The 21,253-nt window shown below is 37.8% G+C and overlaps 1 protein-coding gene across 3 annotated transcripts in view; it reads left to right on the plus strand.

Annotated features, from left to right (window-relative positions):
• The first annotated feature begins 386 nt into the window (after positions 1-386).
• FAM169A (family with sequence similarity 169 member A) overlaps positions 387-21,253 on the plus strand; it is a 37,342-nt gene continuing 16,475 nt past the window's right edge. Inside the window, exons 1-7 of one of the 3 annotated variants that reach the window (XM_017740672.1) lie at positions 387-687; positions 13,156-13,293; positions 14,792-14,891; positions 15,954-16,039; positions 17,379-17,550; positions 18,249-18,428; positions 19,864-19,992. In XM_017740672.1, coding sequence (XP_017596161.1) covers positions 676-687; positions 13,156-13,293; positions 14,792-14,891; positions 15,954-16,039; positions 17,379-17,550; positions 18,249-18,428; positions 19,864-19,992 — 817 coding nt within the window. In that variant the 5' untranslated portion in view covers positions 387-675. Of the gene's footprint in view, positions 688-2,406; positions 2,496-10,026; positions 13,294-14,791; positions 14,892-15,953; positions 16,040-17,378; positions 17,551-18,248; positions 18,429-19,863; positions 19,993-21,253 lie in introns of those variants that run through there. The other 2 variants (XM_017740673.1, XM_017740671.1) reach the window with 2 other exon arrangements.

Here is a 21,253-nt window from a genome sequence, read left to right on the forward strand (position 1 = left end):
CAGCCTAGTATAGAGCCCACCAGTTTTTATGGGGAATAAGCATTATGTCAGAGTGATCAGTATAATAGTAAAGTCAGTGCTGCCTCACTGGAGGACCTATAAAAGATTGCGGCAAAGTGATCATGGTCTTCCTCCTCCATCAAACTCTATTGGAATGGAGTGCATCTTCTCTCCGTTTCCTCAGCCACTGGTACCTTTCTTGTTTAGTTGACCTCTGCTTGATTTAGGTACTGAAGAACTTGCTTTTTGTCTTAATGGCGGCTAGTGAAAAAAAAAGCATTTTATCACCTGTTTCATAGTGGAAAAATGTTAGGGCAGAGAGTGGTTTATACAATTAATGTTCAAACTCAGGTGTTGTTAATGTCAGTGAGCATCTCAATTTCAACACTGTTTTTTGAGCTGCTGGTAGAGCAGGCAGGTTTTAAAGTCCTTTTCTTGTTTCTCTTTCTCCTGATGTTCCTTATTGTTTTCTTTGTGCAGAATCAAATGTTTTACAGTGTCTCTCTTTCCTGTTGTGCAAGATGAGGAATTAAGATGGGATTCTACTGTACTTTTACAGTATCTCTCTAGTAATGTGTGATCCAGAACTCTTTTTGGAGCATTACGTAACTAGCCATTTTACAAAGGGGTATTACTCTGCAAAATGAATTGGAAAATACTCTTAATTTCTTCAGTATGCACATCAAGGTAGATAATATCTCTTTGATTTAATAATCAAAAGGGTGGAGGTTTATATACGTGTGGGGTTCTTTTTTTCTTTTTCAATGTCTGTTAGCACTGTAAAGGTAATACAACTCAAAATTATCTTAAAGCTCTTCTTATCCACACATTGTATAAGCACAATTTGTTTTAAGTAGTTGTACTTGCATATCTAGTCCAGTGCAGTCTTTGCAAGTGAAAGATGGAGGAAGTTCACTTCTGTATTAAGGCTGACACTTACTAATGCTTTTATTTTCATGTTTGATACAAAAATCACTAAAAGATGAACATGGGATGTGATGGTGCTAGAAAAACTCATCAGAGTAGAAGAGCCCTTCACTTGCTTTACATTCTTAGATATGATAAGACTTGGTATCAATCTCTATTTTCTGCCGATCAATGAATATCAAGGAGTAGTGATATTTAAAGGTGTTACCAATTATGTTTCTAAACTGCAAGTATGAATAGTAGTATTAGAGCTAAAGTAATGTCTACTTAGGTTTATTTTCACATTGGCATTCCTAAAATATTTTTTTGTGCAAGATACTAGCTTCTTGTTTCCTCACAGATAAATACCTTACTCCTGACTCTCAAGGTTGTAACTTACTCATCACATTGAATCAACTATGCATTACAGAAAGCTGCAGTCATCCTTCTGTCTGTGAAGGTTTTGGGGCAGCAGTGGTAGAGGTGTGCAGTTTCCTTTGGAACTGCTTTTGTCAATCAATGTCTCTTGGGTAATCATTTTGTAACCTGTTGCAAAACAAAAAGCCTTTTTCTTACAATAGAAATGGGTTAAAAAAAAAATAATTCAGACAGAATTCAACCCTCCTCTCAAACTTATACTTCCAGGTGTTGCAGTGTGGATTAAACAAGTCTGAGTGGAAAAGCCTGCTCTAATGTGTTTCCTCTGCTGCATTGTTTTAAATATGATCAAAATGGCATATGCAGTATCTTGGTAGCTATTCTCTTGCACTCTTGCAGTTTTGTCTGCTATTGCTGATTTTTTTTTTCTGAACAATGGGGTGTGACAGCATTCATTTATTTAATCATTATAAATTTAGTTGGTGTACTCCAATAAGTCTTAGATTTCAGAGAAGCTTTTAAATAACTTGCTAAAATATGTAAAAGAATCCTGTCCCAAAAGAGTAATGAGCTTCCAAATATTTCCTAAAATCTCAGTGAAATTAGTGAGGTTTGTCAGGACTAACGTATCTGTTTCTTTATTTTCAAAGTAAACTGGAAAACCTACTGTTGTAAATGCTAAGTTTGTAAGTTCTAAATGATTCCTTGAATGGAAAATATAGGGAAATCTATTTCTCTGAGTTGTATACTGAATTGTGTGTTGTACAGTTATTCAAAGTAATAGTTTTGATTTTTGATTTGTTTTCAAATCTGAGTTGTGCCTCTTTTTGTCTTGTACTTTGTGTACATTAGCATATTCTGTCAGAATATTGTAGGACAGGGGGCCTCCATATTCACAGGGCCAGCATCTCTCACTACTGTGTTTGATTAGAAATTGTTTACAGACCAGGATGAATTGAATTCACTGTTACCCTTTCTTCTAGGTGTCATCAAAACATGTAAAATAAAGGTGTTTAAATAGGTTTCTTTAATTCTGTGGATTAGTGAAGAGAAAGAATAATCAGTAAAGGTGTGGTCTCTGTCGAATCCGTAGCCGCTGAGGCTAGGGCTAGAAGAATACACCCAGTTCAGAAGTTCTGGTGTGGCAGTGGCTGTGAGCCTGCAGCTGCACCTGCCTTTCCCCAGCACGGAGAATCGGTGAACTTCGAATGGTATGAAATGCTGTCTTTACTCTAACTGGCTTCATGCTTCTAAAACATCAGGTGTAAAAATGTGAAGTGTGCTTAAGTTAGCAAATGTGTTGCTGGAAGACCAGTCTTTTATCTAGCTCTTTTGCAGGCATCAAATTCTGCAAATAGAAATGTTTTCTAGGTTGAATAATATTTCACAGCTGTTGTAGAATTAGCCAGCAATAACTATAACTGGAGAATTTGAATAATTTGTGAGTTGATAATGATAGAATAGCTGGCGGTTTTAACAATAGCAATGTAAATGTAACTACAGTGCAGCACAGACAACTTTAAAGGATTTTAAAATGTTGGAATGATTTATTTCTTTTGAGACCTCAATATTGAGAGTTTACGTTGTCAACATTTAGTCGGAAACTGCAGAAAGGAGTTTTTTGAAGGATCAGGAGGTAATGAACTGATTCCTGGCAACTCAGTCTTAAGATGAGCACTAATTTAGGGTTAGTATAATGAGTCAGCAGTGCTAATATTGTTCTTTTTGTTGTTGGGGGTTTTTTGTTTGTTGGTTTGGGGTTTTTGTTTGTTTGTTTGTATGCTTTGTAACAAAGTAAAGTATGGTGGTATGTGCAGAAGTATGAGCAGCTTATGTACTGTGTCCAAACCCACCATTAACAATAAAGTAATGTCTGCATTTCCAGACAAGACAGATTATTGAAGGTTTTGAAGCAGTTTGTGTGTTTATTTGTTTTTTCAAAAATTCAAGTACACCTGTAACAGGATAGCCTAGGTATTAGAAGGAGTAGCGTCGAAGTTTGAATCTTACAGACATGTATTACCGTGAGAAACAGGGGAAATGCAGTATGCTGACGGAAGCTTGTGAGCTCTTGGAATGTCAGGATGGTTGCTGATGGAGATGACGACAGATGACACCAGGGAGGAGGTTGTGTGTGAATTCCTTTCTGCTATTAGAGACATTCTTGCTAAAATTTGCGGACGCAGAACTTGAGTCCTGTAGTAACATGTTTACTGATACCTTGTGAATGCACATTAATGGATGGTTTTTTATAATGTGGCCGTCGTGGGTTGAGAAAAACCAGCAGTTGTACCCAGACAATTGTGGGAAACAAAAATTAACCATCCACAAGTATGAGACTACTGAAATAAAAGGCAAACACAGAGCTGCTCAGGAATCAATCTGCTGAAGGTTTTGTTGCATATTGGTTTGGATGACAAGGAAGTATGAACACTGGGGAGAGGAGATTCATTTTGAAGAGGGACTAAGTCAGTTGATTCTGTCTGTCTGAACAGATTCTTGACGCTGATTCTGAGCAATGAAATACTGTTTTTGATGTTTTATTCTTCCTTTCTTTTGGGAACAGGATTTCTACACAACCATACTAGATCTTCCTAACTTTTTTTTTTTCTGTTAGCTGGAGCAGCTTACAAGATGCCTGACTCTTTCCTAGCTATTTAATCATTTTGATGCTAGGTTTGCATATTATTTTTTTACTTGCTTATTTTTCAGAGGATGGAGTTTACTTCTAATTTTCTAGTTTTAGTTCGTATGTGCCTTGTTTTCCATCCTTCTGAAGATGGGATGAGAAAGATAAATATAGTCACTGCTGACTACAGCTGTGAGCTAGACAGGGGTAGTCAGTTTTTGTGGCCTTTGTAAAGGTGAGGAAGCAATGGTGCTGTTTTGCATGGGCATATGGGACCGCTTACAGCTGTTACTGTATTTGTGAGCATGGTCTCTGTCACCTGGGATGGTAACTTGTAATAGCTCTTCATAGCATGACTGGGCTCAGACTGGGACTCAGTAATGACTCCTTATCCTGTCTGTGCCCCAAGCGTGTTGTCTAAAAGCCTTTCAACAATGTTTTTGATGTGTGTGATAACCTTGACATGTGACTTCCACTTTATCTTTCCTTTGAGAAAGGCAAGGTAAAATTCTTTCTAGTTACCTGTGTCCCTAGTTCTTTTGGAGTCCCACACTGTTTTGGTAAGTCCACAAACTACTTTGTGAATATGCCTGTGAAGTTCGTCCTCTTGTAGTTCATCATTTGTTGTGCAAAGCAGCTGAGAGAACTTGCTACAGTCAAACACTGAGCACAAGTAGCAGGTAAAATTCAGTATTCTCTCATAATAAATGCTGTCTTTTTATCCATCTGTCATCTTCTGAAGATAATTGTAGTATCTTCAAGATACTGGAGTTGGATTGAGAAGTTGGAGATAGCTGCCTATTCCCTTTCTGAGAAAAATAGAAATTTTTTATCTGTGATGGGATTTAAATTTTCACTGCTCCAAATGCTGTAGTTAAATGACAGTAAGTTATACTTGCAGTCTTACTACTTTCAGAATTCTGATCCTCAGGCTGTTGCAAATGGGCCGTAGGGCCATACAGTGAGACTCCAAAACATCTCAATTTTCTGTGCTTGTTGGTTTGCAAGAAAGTTTTATGGTTGGCTGACGGGGATCTCTTGTTGCAGCCTTGTTTATTTGCAATCCTGTGTCCAGGAACATCTCATGTTAATTTCTATTCCCCTTTCTACATTTTCATTTGAACCACCCACAAAACCAAGGCAGTTGCTGCTTTCTTAGTTATATGCTGTTTCCTTAGTTGTAGGTTTCCCACTGCAAATGACATTAAAAAACTGGCAAAACCAGCAAAACCACCTTCAGATAATTTAAACAAGACAATAAGAGATTGAATACTGCTTAACTGTTGAATTTTCCTACAACTCCTTTGCTGAAAGCCAGACTTCATGTGGCATAGTTGTAGTTCAGACAACTGTTTTAGTAACTCCTTGGGTATGGAGACTGTGATTGCAAAGATCAATCACCTGCTCCTCACTGTTAGTAGCCATAGACACCATCACTTGAATTTCCATGTGGAATATTCTTGAATCAGCTACAGAGAGAGCTGCTGTTCTTCGATTGATGAGAAGTAGCTCATTAGACTGTGCTAACACGTATCTGTGATTGGCTAATCTAATCTGTGCAGCTTTGACGTCCGCCCCAGTTGTGGGGATTGGGGATAGGACAGCACAACCAAGCGTTTTAAAAATAGATGCAAATGTATACATAGGGTTACTGCAACTCCAGTCTCACTGTGATGTTAGGTTAGTTATGTTAGGCTTGATAGTCCGCCATCTGTCTACCCAGATTTGGTGGGTTTGTTGTCCCTTTTATTTTTTTTTTTTTTCTAAGTATGGCAAAAAAAGAGCTTTCTTTTTTGTTCTTATCTCTGAAATCACTAGATGTATTTATGAGATGGCCCTTGCAAACCAGTGGGATGATGTTAGAGGAGGATACGAAGGTTCGAAAATGGAAGAAGTTGCCAAGAAATGTGGGTGCCTAGTGGGAGTAAGAGATGATCTTCTGATAACAAGCAGCAAATTAAGCTTCAGAATATTGCCTTTGTTAGATGCCTGGAGAAGCAGGAGGTAAACCTATGGAAATTGTAGAAGATGAGCAGGGGTAAGAGCAGTGTGTCTGTGTATGTCCCAGGTGGCCCATCAGCCACCTGTGAAGAGAGGCTGTGTGGGGGCTATAATTGCTGAGCTATAGGAAGGTCATTAAGGTCTTTAGGAGCAGATGGTGTAAGGCCTAAACTGCAGGAACAAAATTGGAGGGTACTGAGGATGGAGCTGGAAAATGTCACAACATATCTCTGTCAGGTATGGTGATATTTTCTTAGCACCTAAACAGGTTTGTCGTGTAGAGGAGGGAAGTTAGAGGAAACTGGGAAGTTAGAAAGAAGAGTGAGTGCTGAGCACTGGAAAGATCAGGTATATGTCAGAGAGAGGCAGATTGCCGAGGTGATAATCCCACCTGACTGTATCTTTCTATCTTATACATGTTAATTATTTTCAAACACAACTAGAATGGTTTTCATTTTAAAGGTGGAGATAGTCACCTTGAATTGGAGTAGTTGAAAGGGAAGGCATGAAAGGTTTCTTTAAGAAAAACTAATTTTACAGATTTTTAAATTGTGTTTATTTTGAGCAGTCTCAAACACAGAATTTTGATTTAGTGTATCTCTGGCACATTTTCATTGTAGGAAACACTTGCGCATATTAGTTTCCAAAATTCCCTGCTGAAGGAAGTGCTCTGCAAAAAACCAGATAATATCATTAAAATGTGAGACTGTAGAAAAATGTATGTAACAGGTTAGTAGTTTGCATATCTAAGAACTTAGTGGTTGATTAAATAAGCTATCTAATATCTAATTTAAATCACTTGAGTAAAATGCCAGTGGTGTTACACCAGTGGCTAATTGGGCATATGCATAAGAATTTTACCTGCCTAAGGTGGGTTTCGGAGGGAAGTTGCATGTCTTCTCTTAATGCTTCCCTGTCACCTTTAATTGAAAGAAATCAGATGCAAATACCTTTTCTTTTTTTAGTGGGGAGGATTCTTTCTCCTTCTGTCCTTGTTCATGTTTCATTTGATAAGAGAGTGTTCAAACTCAGTATTTAGAATTTCTTACCATAATTCTTTCTGGGGAGTTGAATGCTGTATGTAGATTTCATAACTCTATGCTATACTTGTAAGTTACGTTGTGTGGCTAATTAATGAATGGAAAGGATTTGTTGTTTTTGTTTGTTTATTTGCATTCAAATCAACAGCTTTGATTTGTGTGCGATAGAAAACCAGAGCTCCATAAGCTGCTTCAAGCAGATTACGGGTAATGTGGCTGGCATATTAATCCAGAGATCTTGGTTGATGTTGACAGCAGTTTCTAGACACTGCCCTGTGTTTCCTTAAGAACTTTCTATTTCTGATTTTGTAGGGTATGAATAGATGTTGTTTGGGGTTTTTATTACTTTAAACAAAATCAAAACAAACAAACAAAACTCCCTTATTTTTCCTTTTAAGAAAACACAAAAAAAGAGAAACCATAGCAAATTTATCTGACCTATCAAGAACTTGTATTTAAGATTTATTTGCCCATATTCTTGAAAAATGTGAACAAAAGCTGTACTGCAGGGAAATAGTATTTATATGCCCTGATGCTAAGGTGTAGGTAATGGTTTGAAGACCTGTTGTCCAACCCCCAATTTTGCAATTTAAAACCCAAGAAAACCTACCTCTAAATAAGGAGTTATTTGTGTGAGGAGGGCTTGAGTTGTCTATTCAATGTGGCAGATCAGTGTATTATTGTTGCTGCTAAAAGCTGGTACAATTTCCAAGAAATCCTAATACACACTCTATTATTTAAAATTTTAACACCTCTTTCCTAAAATGTCTTCCTCCTCCTATAGTCAGTATACATTACATTACAGATTAAAATTAATAGAGTTTTAAGAGATGGGGATTGTTTATAAAACACAAAAGCTTTGTTATAATAGTGGTCTAAATAGGTAATTATGGGACAGATTTTCTCTATGGATTTCAATTATGTTGACTCATGGTAAACCAAGTATGTACTCTCTTAAACATATTAAAATGACTTATTATCTTAGCATAGGTTTAAAATTTACTTATTTTTATAATAGAAAATGGTGAACTTTTATCTAAGTATTTCAGACTCTATTTTTACAGAAACAAGAAAAAACTACTTTAAAAACAACCTCTCACAGTTTAAAGTATTTGATGTTGAATAAAGAAGAAACAAAATGAAAACGCTGTGTGTAACAACTGGTAGTAAAAGCAAAGAAACGTTTATGTAATTTGTCTGTTGATAGAATGACTGCTAAGAGAGCTTAACAATTCTAGAAGTGGCAGATGTAATGATTTTGTTTTGTAGTTGAAGCCAGAAGGCTGAAAAGACTACTTTTAAAAAATTTTAAGTTTTCTTACAACTTCTGTGTAGTTTCACAGCTTTCAACAGACCAGCAACTGGATGTTGCAAGGTGGGAAACAAACCCAGCAAAATGGAAATGATGCTCCTGCTGCTCTGATCAAGGTCGTTGCTGCTTTGATGCATCATCAGTCTGGGCCTGGAACATTGCTGGGGACTTCTGCAGTCCAGGCTTGGCTTACTCTGGAACTGGTGTATGTGTGGGCACATATGTTTAGTTTGTTATTTATGTCTCTTCTCATGATGTGAGCCCAGGTGTGGCTCATAGCTAGTCTGGGAGATCATGGTAGGATCGTGGATTATATTTTTAAAACAGAACTTGGTTTAAGGTGTGTGGTGATTCATAGGAAATGCATGGCAGTCCTTGAGGGGTTTGGTGATCCAATACTTCTGCACTTGCTGAAACAGGTCAAAGCTTGGGTCAGACATTACTACAGTTAATTTTTTGTCTGAATAGGCCAATGCTTCATCACAGGACTGGACCTGTCTTTGTATCCTTCAGGCTGGGTCTGGGTTGGTTTTCCCAGTTTAGCAGAAAAGTTTTGCAGGTCATGGCTTGAGCACCGTGGCAGCTGTCCTCTAAACTGCAAATCACAGGTAAAAAGACTCCCCAAAACAACTAATTCAGTTGTAATTATTAATAGAAACAAATTTAAATCCGAAGATTGTTCACCTGCATGGTTATTTGTCCCAGTTATTATCTTATGTTGAAAAGGCCTTGGATGATTTTTTGTGATTTTATTTTTTTAAGGAAAATGAGCTGTTCAGGTAAGCTGTGCTGTGTAAGTAACTATCTATTTCCAGTACTTGTCAAAATTTGATACAACCTTTGTACAAGTATTTCATGATCTCCGTAAAGTATTTCTCACACTGGTCTCTCTGGGTTAATGATTAGTTGTGTTTCGTAGAGGAGTTCAGGCAGATCAAGTAACATGTCTGTGTTCACATGAAGTCTGTGCTATTGCTGGAAATTCCTCTAAATCCTTGTCTGTCAGCCTAACCACTCAGACTTCACTTCCCCTGAGATAAAGGCACCCAAACCCAGTTTTAAGCTGTATTTAAGCCCTCTGACATACTGTAAGAAATAACATAGCTTTTGGCTTACTATCTTTCTGCAGTTTTGTGTCATTCATTATTGAGGAACTGCAAGGGGATGAATATATCTCTTAATTCCTGCTCAAATCCACATGTGAGCTGGAAGCTGTGTGTACTGTGCATCTTGCATCTCTTTCATGCACTTCTGAGATGAAAAAGAGGTTGTAGATATAATTTATGATTAAACCAATTTGCAATGTTGCTCACTTGTTCCATGAGTTGTTTGGTTTTTTTTTTTTTTGCCTTAATGCTAATAGTAATAAAGATTTTGTGACTAAAGAAGTGCCTGTGCTGCACAGGAATCTGTTCACTCATCCTGTTAAATGTGGTTTTCGTTGGCATTCCATGAATTGATCTGTTACCCTCTGGTGCTGCAGCTGTTCCTAAAAAAGGACGTGCCATTTCTCGTGTAATATCTTGCATAATGCTGACAAAGGAGAAAGTCATATGATTCCACATTAAAGCAAATATTGTTCATGTGAGTTTTTTACACAAAACCATTAATATTATTTTGTGAAATGATATGTTTTTGAAAAATGTAAGATTTATTTTCTTTCAGTTGAAAAATGAAATGCTTAAGTTGCCTCATTTGAAAAATAAAATAAATTTTCTTCCCTCCCCCCATGTGCTCAGTCAGCCTGACTGTGTGCTAACCAATTGGAATTGTACCCTGTGAGCAGAGCATGGTCGTGCAACGTGTGACAAAGATTTGACCTGACAGTTTTACAGTCATGCAGTGCATGGAGGCTTAGAGCAACAAAAAGGGGCATGTGGAACTGCATGGCGGAGACCTGTGCTGCTCCTGCTGCCTCTGCAACAAAAACGTGTTAATGCCCTCCAGTCAAGAAAACCTGAAAAGCTGTTTTGTCCTGCCCTTTTTCTCTCTCCTGTTCTACTTGAGACTGGCTAGATGTGAAGCCATTTGTATTTTTACTTTGTTAAAAATACCGACAAACCAATTGTGTTTCAGTGATATTAATTCATTACTGTTGGAAGACATTTCATTTGTCTTTGGTAGGTTATTTTGCATTTCATATTTGAGGTGCTTGTATTTTGTATTGTGAACTACTTCCTTATGCTCTGCTGTAGATTGGCATTGAACGTTCTTCTTTCATCACTTGTTTAATGCTTTAATTATAACTTGATAACTTTGTGAACAGTTACTGATTTCTTCAGGGATGTAGTGAGCTTAAATGCAAACTGTTTCTGACCTCATCAACACTGAGACAAAATACATCACACAAGTGTATGAGAGCTTGTAATTTTACATGTCTAATCTGCTGCATGGTAAAAAAGATAAATAGTTATTTAGGAGGGGTGCTGAGTAGGTTTTACTTGGTTTAGTCTTGAAAATTTCTCTGTATTGTTTTCCTTTGCATGACATGTTCTCTGTAAATGCTGTAAAAGAAGTCAAATGTGACTACTGTGAGTTGAGAGTAAATAAAATCAAAGTGTGCCATGAGAAATTAGATAGCCCAACAGAAACAGAAAAGAGGTCTGTGAATGATTTTGAGGGTAATTTAATGAATGTATTAATTAGCCTTTTTTGCTTATAAGCAAAGATATGGTTGCTGCTTTTATTTTCATAGTGGTGTAGTGGTTGGAAGTCAGATAATCTACTGGATTTCTTATTGCATGTTTTCTGCTTTGGTCCTGCATTATTGTGTTCCAAAAAAATGTCAGGAATTATTACCTAGAGGCTTAAAGTTATAGCTTGTGGCTTGTTTGTCTGTTTGTCATGTAATCATGAAACCTCAGCTCAATTTCTTTGTTAATAGTGGAGTTATCTAAGCGCTTCGGTATTTTTTCAATAATAGAGGGGGGTTGCGCTTTCTGCCAGCATACAGAAAATTAAATTTTTTGTTTTTCACATAGCAGTATTCCTTTACAGCAGAATTTACCTGGCCTGTTGCAGTTAACCAGGTGGTAAAGCCTCACCCGCTTGTAGGAGTAGCGTCACGGGGTCTTATACTTCTTGCTTTTTCTTGCAACATGCTTATGTCAGCATAGTCAGTGCAGTATTGCTGGTGTGTTTGAGAACTGTTATATGGGCAGGCAAGCCACATCTGCTAGAGATGAGGTGGTGGATAAATTTCACCCCTGACAGCAGCTCCTCTGTTTGCTGTGCATTGCTGCTACATTGAAAAACATGCACACCTCACCTTTGGCTCTGGAAATCAGTTTGCTTGTGAACAGGAGGAGCCAAGGGAATTGGTGTTAACAAGGGCAAGGGCAGCCCTGAAATGTGGAAAGAAACAGGTGGAGAATTAAGAGAGGCAGCTAAGTATCTGATAGGGTCAGTAAGCAATAGTAGGAGGAATGTGAGAGACTAGAAGGGAAGGCAGGAGAAAACGTAAATAACAGCTGAGGGGAAAGAATGACCTGAATTTGGAAGGAGATGGCTCTGAGGAATGCATGTGTATATCTGAACAATAGCATTCATGGAAAACATTAGTGTTTTCATCAGCAACAGTGTTAAAGGTGGCAGTTGTAGATGCCAATGAAGTGCCAATGTCCAGGTTTGTTGTTCAATTTTAACAGGGAAAAAAATCTCTCCTATAGGAAGAGCAGCCTCTTCTCTTCAATCAACTTAGTAGTAGCATATTATTGCTGTTTAAAAGCTTCTAAAATGCAGACTTTTAATTTCTACTGAGTCAGAATAAGATGTTCTTATGCACTTGATTTACCTGTGTCAGTAGGATAATGAATGGTGGATTAAATAGAGGGGACTGAAGATAAAGAGGAAAAAAAAATCATTATGCACTAAGATTTAACATAAAACTGAGAAAAAAAGACTCCATAATGAAGACTAGGAATCATAAAACTTGTATAAAACTTCTGTGTTTAGAGACTTGTGTGATGAGTTCATAGGAGCTGAGCAAGACAGATTAAGATCCCTGCGTTCCTCCAGAACACCAGAGTAGGTTCTCATGAACTTGTGTTCGTGCTTCTGAGAGTTTGAGTCATAGTTTGAAAGCAGCTGAGGGGTCTGTTTCTGTGTAGTTTTATAGAACTGGAAGAGCCTTACCTGGAGACCGCACAGTGGATTCCAGGAGCTCTTGCTCATTTTAATTGGATGCTCCTTTGACAAGGAAAATTTGAATCTAAGAGTTTTCAAGGAGTTATTGCCACTATGGTTTGGCTTCAGTGCTCTAGTCTTGTCTCATCACCTCCTTAAAGTGTCTTTCTTTAGTCTGTTGTGGGCTCTTGTTTTTAATGAGCTTGTAAAAGTTTCTTTTCACAGCTGAAATGCTTTTGGAAACAACCACCTGTTAGGCATGCTAACTGGCCAGTTGCTTAGAAAAATCCTGAGCAGTGTTTTGGTTTCTTCAGAGATGGATTTAAATGCAAAGTCTCAAATTAATTCCATCTTGTATCATCTGGGTGGTTTACTTTTTGTTTATCACCTGATTATAGCTTGACCTTTGGCATCAAAAACGTAATCTGGGAGAGAGATAGAACTAAGTCTGCCACCTCAAAGCAGTATGTACTTGTGCTGCAAACATGGGGGTTTTATGTTGGAAATCTGCTACGACTGAGGTATAGGGGGATCTATAGGCTAATCTCATCCTTTTCTGCTTATGAGCACAGATTTGATTCTTTTACGGATTGGGTGTTAATGGTCATCCCAATTAATCCTAAATGCCTGGAACATTTCTCCTTTCTGTCATGGATATAGAAGGCTGTAGTGAACAGCAGAGTGTGGGTGTTCAACAGTCTAATTTATATGTGCATTGTATGTTTCAAACAACCTATGTTAAAAATGTTGCTTTATTTCTCAAGAGCATGTCATTCCCTGTGGATATATTGAACAATTACAGTCATGAGGACTTGGAGAACTCTGCAGAGGACTACCTCTTTGACCTTCGCTGGGGGAATCCGAACTCCCCAGAATTCTTTTCTCTGCCAGACCGCCGCAAGGTAAGAACCAACAAATTCTGTAATACCGGTGTTTTTAACTCCTTGTAGATTTAAGATATCCAGTCCTATTGAATTTCAGAATTATTTTATCAAAGCTTTTGTATTTTCCAAATTCAGAATTTTTTGTGTTAAACTCTATTTTTTTCACTCTGTAACTGGGTTTAAATCTCTGTATCAGTGACTGCATGCTGCTTCTAGGCAATGGATCTGCATATATTGAGTAATTTTTAAAAAACCAAAAAACCCCAACCCAACTATAACCTTAAATCTTCAATTGATGAATCAAACTCTTACGTAAAACCAAGTACCTCACACATTTGCAAAAACCTATCGTCATCACTAAGGAGTTCATTATTTACTTAAGCTAACTGGCTCTTTTTGTATCTCAGTCCTTCAGTGTTCTTCGTCTTTGGTTCAAGTTTTGATTAATGAGGTTCACTAATTTCAATAGTGGTTACTTTTTTCTTTATTTGAAATATTTCATGCTGTTATTGAGCTCTAGTAAAGAATAGCTGTGACACTTCTATGTTTTCAACCCTTTTCCGTTGTGGGATAAGTTGGTCAATGTTGGTTCTGTCCAGACAAATGCTTCTATTAGAACTACTACCAATAAAACCAACAGTGAATAGCTTTAATCAAAATTAAGTGATCTGAGAGGATTTTCTGTGGGATCTAAAGGACAGTACTGCAGATTCCTTGGCGGAAGCAGAGCCTTGACTATTTTCCTGTATTTATGCGAGTGCTGCATGGCTAAATATATGCTTGTATTAACATCCTCATTTGTGACAATAGCATGTCATAATCTTAAACTGGTTAAGCAAGTCTGTCTACCCCACCACTCATGTCTGTCAAGTTTTTTATACATTAATTTAGTAGTGGAAACATGTGAATTTAAATATCAAAATGCATTTCCACAGAGGTACTCGATTCCTTAAAAGAAGATTATTTGACCCTTTTCATGTTTTTTCTCAGGAGCAAAATCAAGTAGCCAACTTCAGAATTTTTAACATGCATGTGATTTAAGGGAACAAAACCCTTTTGAATTCGCCTTCCCATGGTAGCGCATTAGAACTTGCTAACAAACACAGTTTTGCTCTCCCAGTTTGTTTCAGTGCTTGACTGACTGCCTCATTCTTCTGTTGGCTTTGACAGCTTGCACAGTTGGGACTGTTGAAGGGAACATAAAGCTGGCTCCTTGCACACCTTACTTCAGTTGTGCACACAAATGCAAGCTGTTGGCAGAAGAGAGCTGTAACAGTACAAATTACTGTATCTAAATCTGCCAGAGCTTGAGAGTCAGAGCTCTTTAGAATGTTGTTTGTCTCTAAGAAGAAATGTCTAAAGTAAGGACTAGGGTCTGATGCTTGTCTTTTACAGTTAGCTGTTAAGGACCTGACTTTCAATATTCATCTTGTTTACCTTGATAAACATTCTCTGTTTATTTTACTACTGTTGTTTTAGCAAGAGTCTACTGAATTACTGTACATTCTTGTTTCAGGTTCCTATTAGCTTGACATCTGTGGGCTTCGTTCCTCTTTATGGTGAAGAGCAGACACACAAAGTTCTTGCACTCTTTGCACCATGGGACTCGCTCACAGGTTTCATTTTAAGTTCATTATCTCTCTCTATTGCTATATCTTCTTTTTTTGTGAAAAATACATGTAACCAGGCCCTTGCTCATTTCATGCTACTGTAGCTCCTAACTTTACCACTTGTGTTTTTGTTCACATGCTATTATTTTTTGTTGTGGGTTTATATACACAAGTGCTAGAACTTTGCGGACTAATCAGGTCAGAACTGGACCCAATGAATTCAAAAGATATGTAGCAAAATATTGTGGTGCTTGTCTGGATCATAGTACAGTATGTATCTCTTGATCTCTTTATGTATGCTTCACCTCTTCAAAAGGTATTTATTGAACATTCCTAGAATCTATTAATTTGCCCATGAATTTAGGTGCTCTTTATTAATAGGAATTGATCAGCATGATGTGTAAATTTGTCTTTAGCTTGAAGTCCTAGCATACCTCTGGCTGAGATGACACGGGTTTTGTGGGTTTTCTCCTCCCTTTCTTCCTTCCTTCCTTCTTCCTCCCCTTCCAGTCCTCCATGTTTCCTTCTTCCATTTAGTGCCGTGTATATGATTGCCAAGTTTGCCACAAATAACTATAGATCACACTCTTCCTGACTGCTGCTCACATGGCCATCAGCCTTTTTACATTCATCTAATTCCCTAAAACTTGCACAGTTTCAATATCAATATCCATTAGCAACCCAATAGTAAAATACATGTATGGGTGAGACTCATCTTGACAGGCAGAGTTTTTAGTGGAAGGAGATGTTAGAGCACTGCATTGAAGGATAGTGCTTATGTCTGAAAAATAGTTCCTGTGTATCATACTGCAAAAAAAAAGCATTAGTGTTTATTAGTCTCAATTACCAGAAAAAGTTTTGGACTAGGGAGCATTTCATATTGGTGGGGTGCACAGTGCCCCATTTGTTGTGCTAGGGTAGTAGGAGCTACATTAATACAGTGCCACCTAGAAGATGCTTGATTTGGTTATTATGGTGTTCTTCCTGATTATTTAGCAGCTTTAATGAATATGTTTCTTTTGGAATGGTAAGAATCACTAACTTTTTATTTCCCTTGTTTCTTTCAAGCTATAGCCCTGTATCTTGCTGACCAGTGGTGGTCAATTGATGACATTGTGAGAACATCTGTCCCTGCTAGACAGGGGCTTCATCAGGTAAAGCGCTCCAACATTCACCTAGCAATCAATCTTATTATTCAAGATAATGGCAGATAGATAGTGTGCAAGATATTACATGTTTTAATTTCATTTAGATATGAGATGCCTGTTGCAAGGGAGTAATAGAGGAATAGGTACTAGGGGAAAAGGAACCTCAATGTGAAGATAGTGTCTAGAGCAAGAATGACTTTTGTACAGCAGCTTCATATGTAGACAGCTTAGATGTTAGCCGTGTTACCGTTTTTCTTCTTTACTCTTAAGAATATTGTTATCTGGTTGCGTTGAAACATCTTAGTATAATTGTGTATTGTACCGTAGCAGTACCTATTGGTCTTATCAGGAGACTAGTAAACCAGAAATACTGTCAGGAATGTGTTTGACAGAAGTGAGTTGGAGCTTGTGGCTTGTAGTGGCAATACATAAGGTTTGGAAAAGTTAGTTGCCTGGTATCTGCTTTATTGTTCGTCATTGACTTCTGTTACCGTTATTTAACCCTATGTAGCATGGTGTTTTCCAAAACTGGAAATCTGTGTTTTTCCAGGGCTTTAATTTATATCTGCTCAAGTCTGGGCACTTGTCTTCGATTATTGCAATTTTAAAAATTTTCTATAGAGAGTTTGGCATGTAGCCTTTTTTTCCACATACTTAATGGTAGGAGAATCAGAAAAGCTTAATCTTTTACAAGGGAGGTAAGCACTGGAAGAGAGCATGGTTCCTCCTTCCTTCACAGTAAGTAGAATAGTGGTGAACTCAAATTTCATATATAAAAAGAGCCTTGCAGGACAGAGAGAAGGATATTGAATTCCTTACTTCATGCCACAGAAACTGTTGTAACTAGTGTTTTCACTGCATCATGTCCTGTTGCCTGCCACTCTATCAGCAGTGATTGAGTGTGCCAACTCCTGCCACCCCGAGGCTCATAATTTCTCCTTTGTAAGGCTTCGGTTACCTGCTAGCCTGGGAATTCTGAGGCTGATGTGCTGCTATTGTGTTTGGTGAATGTTTCTTAAGTCCAAAAATAGTTTTGAATTCAATCATAACATTCCCACTCCATTGCCCTTCTCCCAGCTTTTGCACGTTGGATTAGGAGTGACATTGAAGTCGTGGAATATCCTCTTGTGGTAGTGATTTGTACTTAACCTATTGCAATGGCTTCTGAGCATCTCCTTGCCTTTTAACAAACCCCAGAGGGTCACCCTGCTTTAGAACTTACAGCCTTCCCTTGAATTCTGTCTGCAGCTGTGTTAACTGGCAGCTTTGGAAAATGAGGTCTCTGATGTATGGGTATTAACTGATCTGACCAATCTTCTAAAATGTTTCTTCTGTATTCCCTTAGGTGAAGTCTGTTGGAGAGAGGGTTGTTCTCTATGTTTTGAATCGAATTATCTATCGAACACAAGAAATGGAAAGAAATGAGATCCCATTTCTCTGTCATGGTAGCAGCCACTATGCTAAGATCATGTGGAAAAAAGGAGAGGCTATTGGGTTCTATTCTGTTAAACCTACAGGTAGAACACTTGAGGACTGTGGGATATGGGCAGTAAAGGGGAGGAGATAGAGAGCCTATTTGAAGGATATTGTATTAGCAGGCTTTATAAGCAGGTACCTACATGTTGTGACTATCTGTTCCATCTTTGTTTAATTTAGGATAATATGTTGTTTATGGGAGAATTTCAATGTAAAATGTCCTAGGGTTTTTTGTGTCTTCATTTAAAAAATTGGAATAATTGTTTCAGTCTTTAAACAAGAACTGAATTAGTCTTCATAATTATCATGAGAAGTCATGTAATCAGCTAAAAGTATAATTAAATAATTTTGTTTTCTCCTATCCCCTCCTCCATCTTTCAGCTTCATTTTTACTATAGTTTTCATATGGAACTGTATAGTGAGATTTCAAAGTGAGCCTTTCTTCTGTCTTCTCTATTGTTTTCTGGTACTACAGACTTTTTCTGTTACATTATTCAATTGATGTATCTTGGCAAGCTTATGAAGCTTGCCCAAAAGAGATAGAAAAATACTAATAGCAATTATTTATTTTTAATGAAGTTATACATTATTTTTATAACTTTACTTGCTCTTACCATTATATAGTTTGGAATTTTTATAACTTACAAAAGTATTTATTTAAATATGCTGCAGCACGTCAGTCAGCATGCAGTTATGTCATCCATACTGATGGATATTGTTTTCCCTCTGATTATTTCAGGAAGTGTTTGTAGCTCTCTTCTTCGTCAGAAGTATAAGTTGCCAGTGCTAGACACAATGTTTGTTAGAAAGAAACATCGTGGGAAAGACTCTGGGCTAATCATGTTGGAAGACTTTGTGGATTCCTTTACTGAAGAGCCTCTTGGCCTACGATATCCACTGTCACCGTTCATGTATACAGGCAAGCTCTTTAATTTTTTCTTTGGATCTTCTTTGTGGTTTCTTTACATATCCAAATGAGTACTGTCATTCAAGTTCCATGTTTGTGGCCTCATCCTCAGGCTCTACATTAATTTCTGCGCTTTGGTGGATGCTAAAAATCCTGATTTGTTTAAGATGAAGTAGTTCCTGATTCAATTTTTAATTCTCTGTGTAAAACTAGGTTATTTGAACTCTGTTGGCTTTCTGCTGTTGTGAAGTTTACCGCTGTCCCTTTTCCCCCAACAAGCCTGTAGAATGGGCTGAAGTGTTTCTGTATGGGATCTAATGTGTATCTGCCTTGTTGCACCTTTTCCTTGCTCACACCTAAATGTCATGAGGTTGTTTAATTCATGCTTTCTCTGAACTTCTGGTCAAGAGGACATTCTAGGCTCTCCTTTAACTTGTGTATGAGAAGGCACAGTTCTAAAATACAAGGAAAACACTTATGGTTCTTCCTTTAGCAACCTAGGAGGCTATGTAATACAGGAAATTACATGGATTGTGGAAACTATGTTCTTGGGACTGTGTTCAGACAAGAAGCACATTTCTTTTGCCCTGTTTCTCAAGGCATGTTCTGTTCTTGGGCCATTTGCCAGGGTTCCTTCTATGAACACACTTATCTGGCCTTCTTAACCTGTAGAAATGTTCTGCTTTTCCAAGCAGCACAGTCTGTCGCTGGATCTGATAAGACCTGATTTTTAGGCTTCAAGGAAAGTTACTTGAGCAGAATTTAATGACTAATTCATTTCTGTGGTCAAGAAATGACACAGTGGGGATCCTGTGCTCTGAAACTGTGCATCAGTAGTGAACCAGGTGAAAAATGGTGGTTTTTCTAGGAACTGCCAAAAAATGATGTTAAAGCATGCCTGTTCACCTGTATATTTGATACAGGTATAGAGAGAAAAGAGATGGAAGGACAGCAACATAGGAAATATTCTAGAAATGAACTTTGATTAACCATTCAATGGTAACATGTTAACACTCCCAGGGAGTGCTTTCACAGGTGCCTACTACAGTGTGGGGTGACAAAAAACACTTGACTACCTCCTCTGCTGAAGAAAAAACCCTTCTGTCTTAAATTGGATCTTGTAATTGGCAGGAACAGTGACTAGTGAAGTTTTAAAACTCTCAAGTGGGTACCAGGAAAACAAGAAAATTTAATTCATCTTTGTTTGCAGTTTAAGATAATAATGCAAAGTATTTAAACCTGAAGAAAGAATTAATTAAGAAGGATGTGTAGGGTAAAGCAATATTGTTTATTTCAGATTCAACTATTTAGTTAAACAGTTCTTTCTGTTGTTGTTTGTGTATGATGGTAGATTGCGAAGTAAATTGATTTCAGACAAACTTTAAAAAATAGGTATATCTGAGTATATAGTATCTGTAACATAGTGTTTTTTCTTGTGTTTGCTCAGCTTGTAAGCAGTACCTTGAGAAGTACCCTGAGGATAAAAACCTTTTGTGGCAAGTGGAGGGAGGAGGAGATTGGTTCCAGAGAAAGTCTATTATGTCTATAGTGCAAAAGGAAGATCTCAAAATTGCAGGTATGGATTCTTTGTTTTGTTGTTTTCTGGCACTTTATAAAAGTTGAACAAACACTCTACAAGAGTGACTTCTGTGAACACTGAGTAGAAACTAGCAGAAAGATTTCTATTTGTCCTGAGACCTGTGAGATCATATTTGGAACAGTGTTGTGGTTTAACCCCAGCTGGCAGCTAAGTACCATGTAGCTGCTTGTTCACCCTGTCCTCTCCCAGTGGGATGGGAAGGAGAGTCTGGAAAAAAAGTAATACCTGTGGTTTGAGATAAGAACAGTTCAATAATTGAAATAAGATAAAATATAATAAATATAATAAAAAAGGAAACAGAAACAGAGAAATAAAACCCAAAAGAGAGAAGGGGTACACAATGCAGTTGCTTACTGCCTGCTGACTGATGCTGAGCCAATCCCCAAACAGCCATCAGCCCCTCCTAGCCAACTGTTCCCAGTTTATATACAGAACAGGATGTTCTGTGGTGTGGAATATCCCTTTGGCCAGTTCAGGTCAGTTGTCCTAGCTATGGTCCCTCCCAGAGTCTTGTGCGCCTGCTCACTGGCAAAGCATCTTGAAACTGGAAAATCCTTGACACAGGGTGAACACTACTCAGCAGCAGTGAAAACAGTGTGTTATCAACATTATTGTCATACTAAATTCAAAATACAGCACTGTGCCATCTACTAGGAAGAAAATTAATTCTTTCCCTCCTGGAAGTGGGATGATATCCTCTCCTTATTTCGTGTGTCTTTTATGTCATGCCCAGGTTCCATTATTTACCATACACCATTACCTTTCCTGTCTTCTGTTATGTACACATACATCACACACATGTATTATTCCCTTAGTCTATGGGTGTAGTGGTTTGGTCTAAAATACTCATTACTGTTTATCTTCTGTGAGATAAGAATTAGGAGAAATGCAAAGCAGGCCCCAAACTTGAAAGAATATAAAGAAGTTTATTAACAGACCTAAAAGAAGGAAAAAAAAAAATCATACCACCTTCAGAACTCTCCTCCTCCCCCCACCTTCCTCCCTTCTCCCACTGACAATGTGAAAAGACAACTCTTAAGATGTTCAGTCTGTTTACCACTTCCATAATAACCTTGTTCAGTCCATTTAGAAAGAGAAGTCTCTTCTTGCTCATGCTATGAAAACAGTATCACAACGAGACAGCCACCCACTTCCAAATATTGTTCAGTCCATTTAGGAAGAGGACTCTCTCTGGCTGCATGTGAGTCCCTTCCCCCGACTTGCAGCTTTTCCAAGG

The sequence above is a fragment of the Corvus brachyrhynchos genome, unplaced genomic scaffold (genome assembly GCF_000691975.1).
Source record: "Corvus brachyrhynchos isolate BGI_N302 unplaced genomic scaffold, ASM69197v1 scaffold467, whole genome shotgun sequence".
Taxonomy (NCBI): Eukaryota; Metazoa; Chordata; class Aves; order Passeriformes; family Corvidae; genus Corvus; species Corvus brachyrhynchos.